General features: G+C 37.9%; 1 protein-coding gene across 1 annotated transcript; it reads left to right on the top strand.

Annotated features, from left to right (window-relative positions):
* The first annotated feature begins 860 nt into the window (after positions 1 to 860).
* LOC121897107 (interferon-induced very large GTPase 1-like) lies at positions 861 to 12380 on the top strand. Its single transcript, XM_042411395.1, has 13 exons — positions 861 to 980; positions 1081 to 1177; positions 1303 to 1400; positions 1665 to 1748; positions 1859 to 1926; positions 2036 to 2122; positions 2683 to 2737; positions 2937 to 3137; positions 3251 to 3332; positions 4883 to 4948; positions 6222 to 6300; positions 6404 to 6645; positions 7286 to 12380. Exons 1-13 carry the CDS (start codon positions 861 to 863, stop codon positions 11956 to 11958), a joined length of 5952 nt encoding a protein of 1983 aa, XP_042267329.1. The 3' UTR covers positions 11959 to 12380.
* The last annotated feature ends 270 nt before the right edge of the window (positions 12381 to 12650 follow it).

Raw genomic sequence — 12650 nt, 5'->3', positions numbered from 1 at the left:
ATAAATGACCCTTTTCACATTAAACAGAGTGCAGCCTGTTCTCACTCCCAACTCGTCACATATTGAAGCTTGGTCAGGACCCCTTTAGCGTCATTTTTCAATGTGCAGGGTAGTCCAATAGACTTCTGTTGAATTCCCACAACGTCTGAAATAGACGCTATGAGACCGATGACGTCTAAATAAGGTGACAAATTTCAGCCTGGTCGCCAGAATAAAACGTTGGCATTGTATGTTTCTGCAAACCACAGATATGTTGAATATGTACATTTCAACACCTGTAATACAGAGCATATTAACATTTAAACAATATGTATCATATCAACATTTCTGTAGTGATGTAAGTTACTTCACATGACATCTATATAAGCTGACTTTCTCATTAGGAGGTGGAGGGGTTCATGGATGGCTTGTAGTATTGTTGGCAGAAAGTTGGAAATAAGCACAGAGCACGGTTCAAGACCACCTTGCTGTTTTGATTTTATTTTTTATTTTAACCCAAACCATGATCTTTCTCTAATCCTAACCAAGTGGTTTTTGTGCCTAAAATTAACCAGACCTTAACCACCACGTTGTTACACCATAAAATATAATTATTTTTTAACGGTATACTGCACGTTGAAAAATGACGCCAAAGGGGGTCCTAACCAAGCGTCGATATGTGACGAGTTGGGAGTGAGAACGTGTTGCAGAGTGATGTGATTCACTGTTAAAACAAAAATATTGATTAGTGCAGCTTTAAATATGTAACTCAGAGTTTGTTATTCATTGTAACTTTACTGTAGTTAATTCAGTGCATTTGTTTAATCAGCTGTGTTTGTCTCTCTGCAGAACCAGCATGACGTGGCAGTTGTTCCACTAACATGGAGAAGTATGAACTGGTGAAGAGAATTGGGAAAGGTGGATTTGGAACGGCCATCCTTGTCAAATCCAAAGAGGATGGACACCAATATGTCATCAAAGAGATATATGACATATCTAGAGTAAGAACCCTTTGCATAATATTCCACAGTATCAGTGTTGATTTGAGCTCCTCTTTACTACGTTGCTCTTTCACATTATCTGTCCCTCTCACTTTGACAGATGTCACCTGAAGAGAGGCAGAAAGCTCAAAAAGAAGTTGAAGTCCTCGCCAAGATGAGTCATTCCAACATTGTCCAGTATAAAGAGTCTTTTGAAGGTATAAATGATCCAAGATCTCAGCTGTAACCTCAAAGAATCACAGAGTTCATCTACTGCAATAATATCCTGATGCATACACGTGTTTTCATGCATGTTCCTTATGCTGTATAAAAATCTTTTTAGAGGAGGACTGTCTGTATATTGTGATGGACTACTGTGAGGGAGGAGACCTCTTAGAGAAGATCAAATCTCAGAAAGGAGAACTTTTCTCAGAAGATCAAGTAAGCTACTGACTCTTCAAGACAATCATGAATGTTGAGGATAAACCTGATAATCTTTAGGGTGAAACTGTGCAACATGTGGATAGAATTCATCATATAACACTCACTATTCCACTTCACTGTATATGTCTTTAACATGTATTTAGTCTCTTTAATGTTTTTATATTATTTTTTTGTCTTTTTCTGTCATTAGAATTACAAATGATGTATATAGTGAAAGTTGATACTCTTAAGTGAGGCTTTACGTTCCTCTGCCTTTCATAGATCCTGGACTGGTTTGTGCAGATTTGTCTGGCACTAAAGCACATCCATGATAGAAAAATCCTCCACAGGGACATTAAACCACAGGTATCGCTTCATGCACCACATGATCTTGCCTCAGTGATGATGTATTTTCTATTTGTATTGTATAAACTCATGATAATGACATTACATGTCTTTTCATGATGTCTGCATAGAACATATTTTTGACAAAAGGTGGGACTGCACAGCTCGGGGACTTTGGAGTTTCAAGGGTGCTGAACAGGTATGTAAAATGTCACCTAAATTAATCTGTAGATCTCTATAAAGCCAAGATTAAAATGGAAATAGTAAAGCATAATACAGTCTGCTTTCTATTCTCTTCTCATTTCCAGCACTGAAGAACTGGCAACAACAGTCACAGGAACACTACTTTACCTTTCACCAGAGATCTGGGAAAACAAACCATATGACAACAAAATGTACTAACTTCATGCTCTACGTTGTGTTTGTCTCTTTTGTTGTGTAAATTAACATTTAATAGTAATCCAGTGGACAAGTTCTCTCCCCACTGAACTGACTGTGAGTCATGCAGGATTAGGTGAAGGTTTCTGGGAGATGTGAAGGTATCATGTCTCCTCTTTACTGAGTGAACCTGCTTGTTTATATATACAGCAGGAAGTTACTGTAGTATTGATTTCCTCTTAAACTATTTGAAGTATGCATGTAAACTGATCCTGATTTAGTTAACTGAATGAAGTAAATTAAGCAGAATCTCAGGAACAACAATGGAAATAAGTCTCAGTCTTTATCATTCAGTAGCTGTTAAAGACTGATATGTGGTGTTTTAAAATATATTGGAGTGTTGTCAATAAACTTAATCTTCAATCTTAATGTCCAAATTATAGCTTTCTCATCAATAAAGTCCTTTTTCTCTCCAGTTTGCAAGTGACTGTTATTGAATAAATGTAAATCTACCCTCAGAACTGATCCCAGTTTGTCTATTTGTTTGTTCTCTCCTCTGACTTTCTCTCCTCTGCAGTGATATTTGGGCCCTCGGCTGTGTCCTGTATGAAATGTGCACTCTTAAGCCTGCAGTAAGTATTCTGTGTGTGAGCTGTTTACTAACTCATGAGGATTTAATGTATCTTACACAGCATTGCAATGATCTCTCACATACTGATTTAGATTTATTCTCTGTATGTCTAATAGTTGACAAACAAGAATGGGTCATCTTTCCTTTCCTTGTTTTTTCTGCAGTGGTTATAACTGTGTACTAAATGTGTTTCCTCTCAGTTTGAGGCTGGTGATAAGAAGGATCTAGAACTGAAGATCATCGATGGCTCATACCCTCCTGTGTCTGATCACTACTCCCAAGAACTGCGTTCTCTCTTGGAACAGCTGTTGAAACACGACCCCACAGAGAGGCCCTCAGTCAGCAGCATACTGGAAGAACCTTTCCTCTCCTGTAGGATACAGAAGTTCCTCACACCACAGGTGGAGAGCACAGTTAGTTGTCTTTGATACAGTCTGAATTTACATAAAGCAGACTGTGTTCAGTTTTAAAAAATTTATTCTCTACTCAGTGTTTGCATTGTCACTTGTCACAGGTTCAGTCAGAGACTCTTATGATGTCTGACAAAAAAAGAAAAAAGAAGACACTTGAAGAGGAGAAGAAGCATGAAGATAACGGTATGTAAGCTTACAGGCTCCATTTTTCGATGCCTGTATCTTGAGATAATCTGCACTAAACCACAGGAGAGCATTAGCCTCTTACATTAGTCTTACCTTGTAGCAAGTAGTGTAATAATACTAATAATACATATTAATTACACACTTATAAGTTGCTGTTGAGTGAACAAAAGGCTTTTGAAATGCTGAAAAGTGATTTGAATGAAATCAGTTGGATAGTTTGGGATTTCTGGGCGCTTTTCTGACCGGTGCGCACGGCCTCCAGAGCTCCGTAGCCCTGCAAGTCAAAGCGATACAGGAATACAAGCTCGCTGCCCGTCTCTTGCGTCACTGTGACCTGAGATGCACATTTCTTGTATTCCTGCATCGCTCTGACTGACAGAGCTGACAGGGCCTCCATCGTTGTTTGCAGCCAAGCTCCAGCTTACATGCAAGGAGCTGATGGTTGGTTTCTGGAGATTTGCTATTATTATTATTATTATTATTATTATTATTATTATTATTATAAAGGTAAGATGTGATGTGAAACTTAATTTTCAACTTTATTTTTTTCCTAAAATATCCATATGTTTACAGCCCCCTAATATACATGGAAATGATAAAAGTTGATTATTAAAGTTAAACAATTTAATGGTAAAAGGGTCTTCTTCAATTTAAGCCTTCATCTATCATTATCATTTAAATGGGACCTATTATGCTTTTCTTTATTTTCAGTCGTATATATAATGTTACAATGTTGGATGTTCATATTAAAAGTGGCCAAATTGTCAAATAATGAGGTAAATGTATGTAAAAGTGTGAAAAAAAGTGGTGTCTTCAGACTGCTCTGGACGCTCGGTTTCCAACAGTTTTTTCTACTTTCAGGCCAAGCCGATGTCGGCTGGTGATGGATTTCTTTATATGGTCATCTGCTCCACACACAGCTCCACTAACATTATGGCATTTTCCCATCATTTCAGACGTAGTGACGCCAAGCCATGACTCCATTACACGGCACTGCAAAGTAATTAGTTAACTTGTTGGAGGTGTGCTGGTTGTCTGCAGCTCTTCATCAAACATCATCAACACATTGGCTGTTTCTGCTTGTATTATTCCTCCCTGCATTATAACTGATCCGCTAAACAAATAGCTCCAAATATGTCCATATCTTTTTATTTGAACTGGTTTATAGTGCTGCTAGTAAAGCTCTGCTAATCTGGTGAAGAACACATTTCACTTTCTGTAAATTCTTCACAGTAAAAGTCTCTAGTTATTTAGTCACTAAAAAGTTTTTAATTTGAAGCAGTAAAGCAGGAAATGTTGGGTTTGTGTTGGTGGCAACTTCACACAACTCAACAGAGATAGGCCCAGTTTGTTGTCTGCACTAAAGGGCTAACATTAATAACTTATATCAATCCGTCCCCTTTCCAGGAGCACTATTAATGTAAATGATTGGAAAAGTGTCACAGGTGGCAGTAAACACAGCTCCTAATGTTGATGAGTATAAAGGGAGTGTAAAAGGGTAGCCTCCTGCATTTTAAAAATTAATTAATTTATTTATTTCACTGCAGGTCCATCAATCACCTCTACTGCTGGTGCAGAATCTGGTTATGTAACCCAAGAAGCTCACAGTGCTGGTAAGTTATGTGTTTTAGTTAAACCTATAAAGTGATACATTTCCCACTTGTTGTAGTGCTCCGACAGTCAGAGGGACCCCACGCAAATTTTGATTAGAGCCCCCAAAGGTCTATGGCCAGCTCTGAATAGGAGTCACCATATCAGAATTTTTAAAATCGTACACAAAGGAGGCTTTAAAGTTACGGTGAAATGACAGTTAGCTTTCATAACGTGGTGTATTTCTGAGTGAAACAGAATATATGGGTGGAGTGCAGTTATTAAAGGGATTTGTTGAAACCATTTAAATTTGATTGGATTGCTTTAAAGTGTTTGTGGTTTAGTAAATATGAGACCTTTACGAAGCTGTAGAGAGATTTAGAGCTGTAGAGACTGTTGGCCTCCACCCACACATTCATCACCTGTGTGGTCAGATCAGGTGGTGGACGATGAGGGAGAAATTAATGAATTAGACTTCAAACACATTCTTTGGAAATGTAAACAAATTGTTTGCAAACTGATATCCAAACATTGATTAAAAAACATTTTTTTTAGTTATGTAATGAGCCAAGCATCCTGCCCCTGGTTCCATACAGAAGCTCACTAGGCTTCGTGATACAGGCAACTTGTGTGACTCACTAACACACATATAACCAGACAAACCTGCTTGTCATAAAAAATGCTGTTGTCTCCCTTTACATTCCAGTGTACAGGTGGTTCTTTACATTAGCCAACACCACAGTCTCACATCAAAATGTGCAATAGCTATGTTGGTCCACAGCACAAAATGTATTAGTTTCACAATAATAGTTCTAATGTTGTTGATAACTCGCCAATACCATAGGTTAAAGCCATCAATTTGAATTATTTCTCCTTTAATTCTGAAAAGTAACTTTTTTTTTGTCGGTCTTTGGTAGTGGAGGTCAAGGGAAAGAGCGTTGTGTTGTAGGCGGACTTGGTGTGTTTAACTAATGTTTTAGGTTGTCTGCTGTCAGTGGGCTTCATTCCATTTTTAAATTGCTGCTGGTTGGCTGCAATCCAAACACCACTATCTCTGTTAAGAAAAGCTGTTTTATAGCCTGTGATTGTAAAACGGGATGTATGTTTCATTTTATATTTCCAAATATATGCAGCTGAGAATATTTAACATGAAATCTTCTTTCTTAAAACATGGTCTTCCTCAATTATCCAACTGGATGTGAATGAAGCAGATGAGCGTTTTCTAAGTTAACATTCTCAGTGTTGTTGAAATGAGTGAGTGCAGCTCTGACAGCATGTTGTTGTGTTTGTGTGAAGGTGTCGGCTGCGAGGAGGGAAACACTCCCTCTAAAACCGCTCTGTGTGGGAAACATGACAGCGAGACAAAAGCTCAAAGGTGAGATGAGGATCTTTAACTGTCCATGATCCAAATCATCCAACCATCATTATTTACTCTCAAAGCTGTTTGTGTTGTGTTGACCATCCTCTCCTGTATCCAGCTGTGTGTCCATGAAGAGTGATGATTCTAAGGATTGCATTATATTATTTAAAGATGGGCAATCTACTGGTGAGCTACACTTTTCTTCAGCATCAGTTCAGAGTGAAGCAGGTGGAGGTGAAGATGGTGTTGATATAGATGTTGATACTGAGATAAATTCAGACAAACACCCACTTGAGACAAAATGTCTCAACAAAAGAAAAGTTTTGTTGCAGCCTGTAGTGATTTTACAGTTTCTTGATGGTCAATTTCAAATTCAGGTTTAATGAACAAAAACATTTTAATCAGATTGTGTTCATTAATAAAAGCCTAATTGCTTAATTTTTCTTTGTAATAATCAGTTTTTAGATATGAAGTCTATATAATTAAATATTTTATATAAACATGAGCTAAAACAGATTCAAATAAATAAAAAAAATACATGAAAAAAATACATGAATAAATCACATTCATGCACAATGCATCCTCATATTCAAAATAATTAAATACAAAATGAGACTCAAACTGAAACACCATCATTACACTAAGTAATGTCTGGAAGTCTAAATAAGTTGTTTTCCACTGAATGGAAAAAATGTGTTCTCAGTAGAGGTCATGTCAGGTCATGCTGTCAGTTCAGATATGTTGCACACACACACACACACACACATAAACAAGTACATTCATTTACATTAATTTTCTTGCCCTAACCCTAATAACAATAATAATAATTAACATTACATCAAGTTTTCATCCTAAAATGTATTGATTTACATAGTGGGGACTTGATTTTTGTCCCCAAAATGGAGGCGACTCCCCACAATGTGACAGTAGACAGATTTATATTACATATAAAGTCATAGAAGGTTATTAATTTTTCTGTTATTTTTTTTCTCTGTCATAGTCTTTTTCAACTTTCTCTCCAAACTTGGACTGAAAAAATTTTATACCAACAAGCTCACTCTTCAGTCTCTTCTGGAAATCAACAAAAACAGCATTTATGATGAAACTGTTGAATCACTGGAGGAAATACCATGGTGCTTTCTCAGGAAACTCTTTCAAATCAATGCAAAATGCAGAAACTGTACACAGTTATCAAACAATGATGATGATGATGATGATGATGATGGAAACAATGACTTTGACAAAGACACAGATGACTCTGCAGACAACAAGGTTAACCCTCTCGACCTCATAGTCGCACTCTTTCTTTGTGCTGACAGCTTCTTGCAACAGGAAATGGCCCTCAAGATGTCAATGTGCCAGTTTTCTGTCCCACTGCTGTTGCCTCATGGTGATAACAGTCAGTGTTCCCTGATGCTGTGGGCTCTGAGAGACATCGTCAAAGAGTGGTGTCCACATGATTTGTCTGAATCAAGAGGATTTGTTGAAGACAACATTGTCCAAGCAAATATACCATTCTTTACCTTTGTGAGGCTGAAAAACTGTAGTTTGTCCAAGTCACAGATGTTGAATCATGTTCTCAGTCATGGTCAACAGAATCACAACATCTTCATACACAGAGATATGGAAGGAGGAGAACTTATAAGAAAAATTGCAAATGGTTTGGTTGAGGTTTTCTGGTACCTTCCCAGTGGCAAAAAAGATCTAGACATATTTCCAGAACCAGTTGCCTTTGCCAATTTGAGAGGAGACATTTGTGAGTCACTCGCACAATTCAATTTTCTATTTCAAGTGTCAACTGCTACCTTTGTGTTCCTGGACAAAGTTGAAGAAAATGAACACAAGATTCTGACTTCTCTTCAAGATGTGAAATCCAAACTCTTCTTGATTGTTAATCGCAAGGACAACTCTAGAGAGGACATGATGTCTGTCCAGACAACACTGAAAGAGTTAGAGCTACCAAAAAGCAGCGTGAAAACCAAAGACTCAAAGGTAAATGTTGCAGAGTTCTCAAAGAAACTTTGCACAGCCATCAAGAAATCACTGCCAGAAGAAACACCCACATTGAACATTGTCAATATGGTTGGAAAAGCGGTTGAACTTGGTCTGTCTGTGGATGAAAACACAAGTGACAAACAAAAGAAAGCAGTTGAGGAGATCATGGTTGACATTGAGGGGCGAAGTATTCCAGACTACAAGAAACAACAACTTCCTTTGCAGGGAGATAAGTGGAAAAGATTATCACAGTTAGAGAAGGAGGAGTGTAGATTGAAATATGGTGACTCAAGCCCTGAAGAGTATAAATGCCAGCTACAGGAAGAAAAACAAAAAATTAGGGAGGAACAAAGCAAACAAAAACTGTCCAAAGGAATGAAGAGTTTTATTAAAACTTTATCCACAAGTGACAAAGAAGAAAGAGATTTTTTCCTTAAGTGGATGAAACTCAAGTTTAACACACATTCACGGAGGAAACTGTCTGAGCTGCGCAAGGAATTCAAAGAGCAATGTGAGAAGAAAGATAAAAATCTCACTGCAGAGTCACAACAGGCTTTGATGGAGAGCTCCTTAGGAGTAGAGCATTACATGAGAGAGATGGGACTCATCTATGAGTTCTCAATTTCTGGCTCAAGAAACACTGCTGATGAAATATCTTGTCTCCCTGGTTTGGCAGCTGAAATGCTGTTGGATGGACATCTTTTAGAGCTCTTGGATGGAGATGCTTCCAACATCCCAGAGAGATGGGTGACAGATGTGCTGATGGAGCTTCACAAGAAGGTTGGAGGGAAGAGCAGATTGTTAGTACTGACTGTGCTGGGTGTTCAAAGTACAGGGAAGTCAACACTCCTCAACACCATGTTTGGTGTGCAGTTTCCTGTCAGCAGCGGCAGATGCACAAGAGGAGCTTATATGCTTTTCCTCAAAGTTGCAGAGGATAAGAAACATGAGTTGAATTATGAATTTATAGTTCTCATTGACACAGAGGGTCTAAAGTCTCCACGTATGGCACAACTAGAGGAAAGTTATGAGCATGACAACCAGCTGGCAACCTTTGTGATTGGTTTAAGTGATGTCACCATTATCAACCTCGCCATGGAGAACTCAACAGAAATGAAAGACATCCTGCAAATTGCAGCTCACGCCTTCTTGAGAATGAAGGAAATTGGTAAAAAGCCAGTTTGTCATTTTGTGCACCAAAATGTTTCTGGAGTTTCAGCTCATGAAAATACCAGAACAGATAGAAAGAAGCTCTTGGACCAGCTCAATGAAATGACACAAATTGCAGCTGAAATGGAAAAGAACCCTTCTATTAAAGCTTTCACAGATGTGCTGGACTATGACATGGACAAAAACCACTGGAACATCCCAGGACTCTGGCAAGGAACCCCTCCGATGGCACCAGTGAACACAGGTTACAGTGAAGCTGTAGCAGATTTCAAGAAAAATCTTTTGACAACAGTGAAAACAGACCGAAGCAATGACGTCTCACAGATCCCAGAGTTTCTAGAATGGATGAGAAGTCTCTGGAAATCAGTGAAATATGAGAACTTCATCTTTAGTTTCAGAAACACTCTTGTGGCTCAGGCCTACGACAACCTTTGCAAAGAGTTCAATCAATGGGTATGGCAGTTCAGAAAAGAAATCCTCTCCTGGCAAAAAGAAGCAGAGTTGGAAATCTTAAATTCTGAAATTGAATCTGAACTCCAACATTTAAATGATTTGGTTGAATCAAAAAAATCAGAGGTGTCAGAAAAAATAGTATCTGAAGAAAGAAAACTGAAGGAGAAACTTACAAACTACTACAAAAAGAAAGACCAGAATGTAAATCTGATAGAAAAATACAAAAGTGACTTTTTCAACAGCATCAGTAGTCTCGCAAAGGAAATCGAACATTCAGTGAAAAATAAACTGGATTGTGCACTTGAGCTGAAAAAAAGTTCAAAAAATGTTCAAGACATTCAGAGTAAATACAGAGGAGTGATTGAAGACGAGGTCATGAAGCTCCTGATTGAGTGTAAAAACTCTGATGAACTGTCTTATGAACAGCTGACAGATAAGTTTGAAAAGATGTGGACTGAAGCCACTAAAAACGCGTCTGGCCTGAAAGAGCGAGATATTGCAGCATGTGTCCTGAATCAGTTGAGAGGAAATTCCTCAAATCATAATGTCAATGAGAAATTGCAGAAAATTGAAGACGTAAAAGAGATTGGGAAGGATCCATTTAAAGCCAGATGTGAACATACAGACTCCTGGATAGAGAAGTTTAAACATCTGTTTCGACTGGGAAATCTGCAGAACATCGCTGACCGTGTCATTGAGCCTTGCACTGGTTTTGTGTTTGATAAAGCAAAGACAAACACAGATTACAATGACTCTTTTACAAGGGAGCTTCTTGAAAAAATAGATGAATCCCTTGATCAAAGTTACAAGCATCACAAAATAAATGCGAAGTTTGAGATTGACCTGAAACTTCACATTTGTGGCATTGCCTCAAGGGAATTCCTCAAAATGCACCAAAAATTCTTGTCAGATAATGATCCTCGAACTCAGCTGCAGAAGTATAAGACTCAGTACTTGTCAGATTTTCTTCATTTATACAAACAGAGAGATGATTGTCAGCGCAAAGCAAAGCATTTTGTCAGATGTTGTATCAAACCTGCTGTGGAAGAGTACATCAACAGATCTCTGGGGATAAACATAGTGGATGAAATTTTGACAGGTTGTCATTCAGCAGAGTTCAGTTCCCGCTCCTTGTTCCAGTACAAGATTCAGGAAGAGTTGCTGCAAAAGGAAGAATTTGTGAGTTTTACCACGTACATTGATATGTATGAAATACATGTTAAGGATTGGATAGTTGAGCAAATCCAGCAACAAATGTCAGAGAACAAAACTTTGTGCAAACTGAAGATCAAGAACCTTCAAGTCATAGTTGACAAAATCACAGCAGCCTTAGAGCAGGCCACAAAAGGACCAGATGGTGTTCAACTACCAGACAACAAAGAAAGCATCACAAAGCTCATCAGCAACATGCAGAAGAATTTGATTAAAGATATCTCAATTTCAGTGGAGGCTGAAAAAACTGCCTTGTTTCAAATCCAAAGCACGTGTCATCCATTTATCAACAGCCTCAAAATGTCAATAGAAGACTTGAAAGAACAGCTTCAGGAGGAATTCTCAAAGTCTGAAAACATCACTGAGACTCTGAACAAACTTCCAATCAAACCACAGGATGAGCTTTTCAAGCGAGTGTTTGGTTGTGGAAAAAAATGTCCATTTTGTAAAGTTCCCTGTGAGGCTGGAGGCAAAGATCACAAGCAGCATCATGCAGCTGTTCATCGACCACAAGGTCTTGGTGGATGCAGGAATGTAGACACCGATAAGCTGGTTGAAGCACTGTGTACAACTTGTGTGCAAAGTAAACGTAAATTCAGTAACACAGACACTAAAGGAGAGTGGCATCCTTACAAAGACTACACCAAGTACCATCCAGACTGGCACATTCCTCCAGATCCCAGCATGGAGGCATCTGACTACTGGAAGTTTGTACTGGTAAAATACAATGACAGATTTGCTCGATTACACGAGGCCAAGCCAGCTGATGTTCCAAAGGCCTGGAGGAGAATCACAAAGGAACAAGCACTGAAGGGGTTAAAAGATGCCTTCAACATAAAGTGAACAACGTACAAATGTCTTTAAACAAAACCACATTTGAAACATGCAAGATTTTTCCAAACAAAAATCTTTCGAGAGGAGCAAAAGGACACGTGGACTAAACATGTTAGAGCTTTCAGCAGATCAGATTGGTCAAATTCAATCAGTTAAATTCAAGATAGATCAATACTGTTTTAATGTTTAAAATTTTGTTTTTTTAATGTAAATTACATTGTATTTCAAACTCAAATTCAGACTAAAGCAGCTGCTGACAGTGAATACTGTGACATCCTTTGGTCTGGTGAACATGATGAATGACAAATGACAAGTTGCTGAGAAGTTGAAAAGCCGGAAATAGTTTTGTTAGACTGTTAAACTTTTTCTGTAATATTTCTTTTACTTTTTTGTTCTGCGTTTTTAATTTTTGGAGATTACAGATGTTTTGTTTTCTTCTCTCACACATAATGACTGATGTTCATGATAATGATGTTGACAATGATGATGATAAAGAAAATGATGTACAACAAAGATCATGTAAAAAAAGAGATGATGTTTTGTGTTTTTATCTTTATTTTTTGGTTCATGATCATTACAAATGTTTTTTTTTTGTTTTTTGAAGTTTCTATTTGCATGTATGTGTAAACACACAATTATGATGCTGATGATGACAATTATAATGATGTTCTACAAAGACCACATGAAAAAAGGTCATGATT

The sequence above is a fragment of the Thunnus maccoyii genome, chromosome 1, assembly GCF_910596095.1.
Source record: "Thunnus maccoyii chromosome 1, fThuMac1.1, whole genome shotgun sequence".
In the NCBI taxonomy this organism is placed as follows: domain Eukaryota; kingdom Metazoa; phylum Chordata; class Actinopteri; order Scombriformes; family Scombridae; genus Thunnus; species Thunnus maccoyii.
Note: the sequence above shows the minus strand (reverse complement) of the source record. Positions and strands in the feature narration are given on the sequence as shown.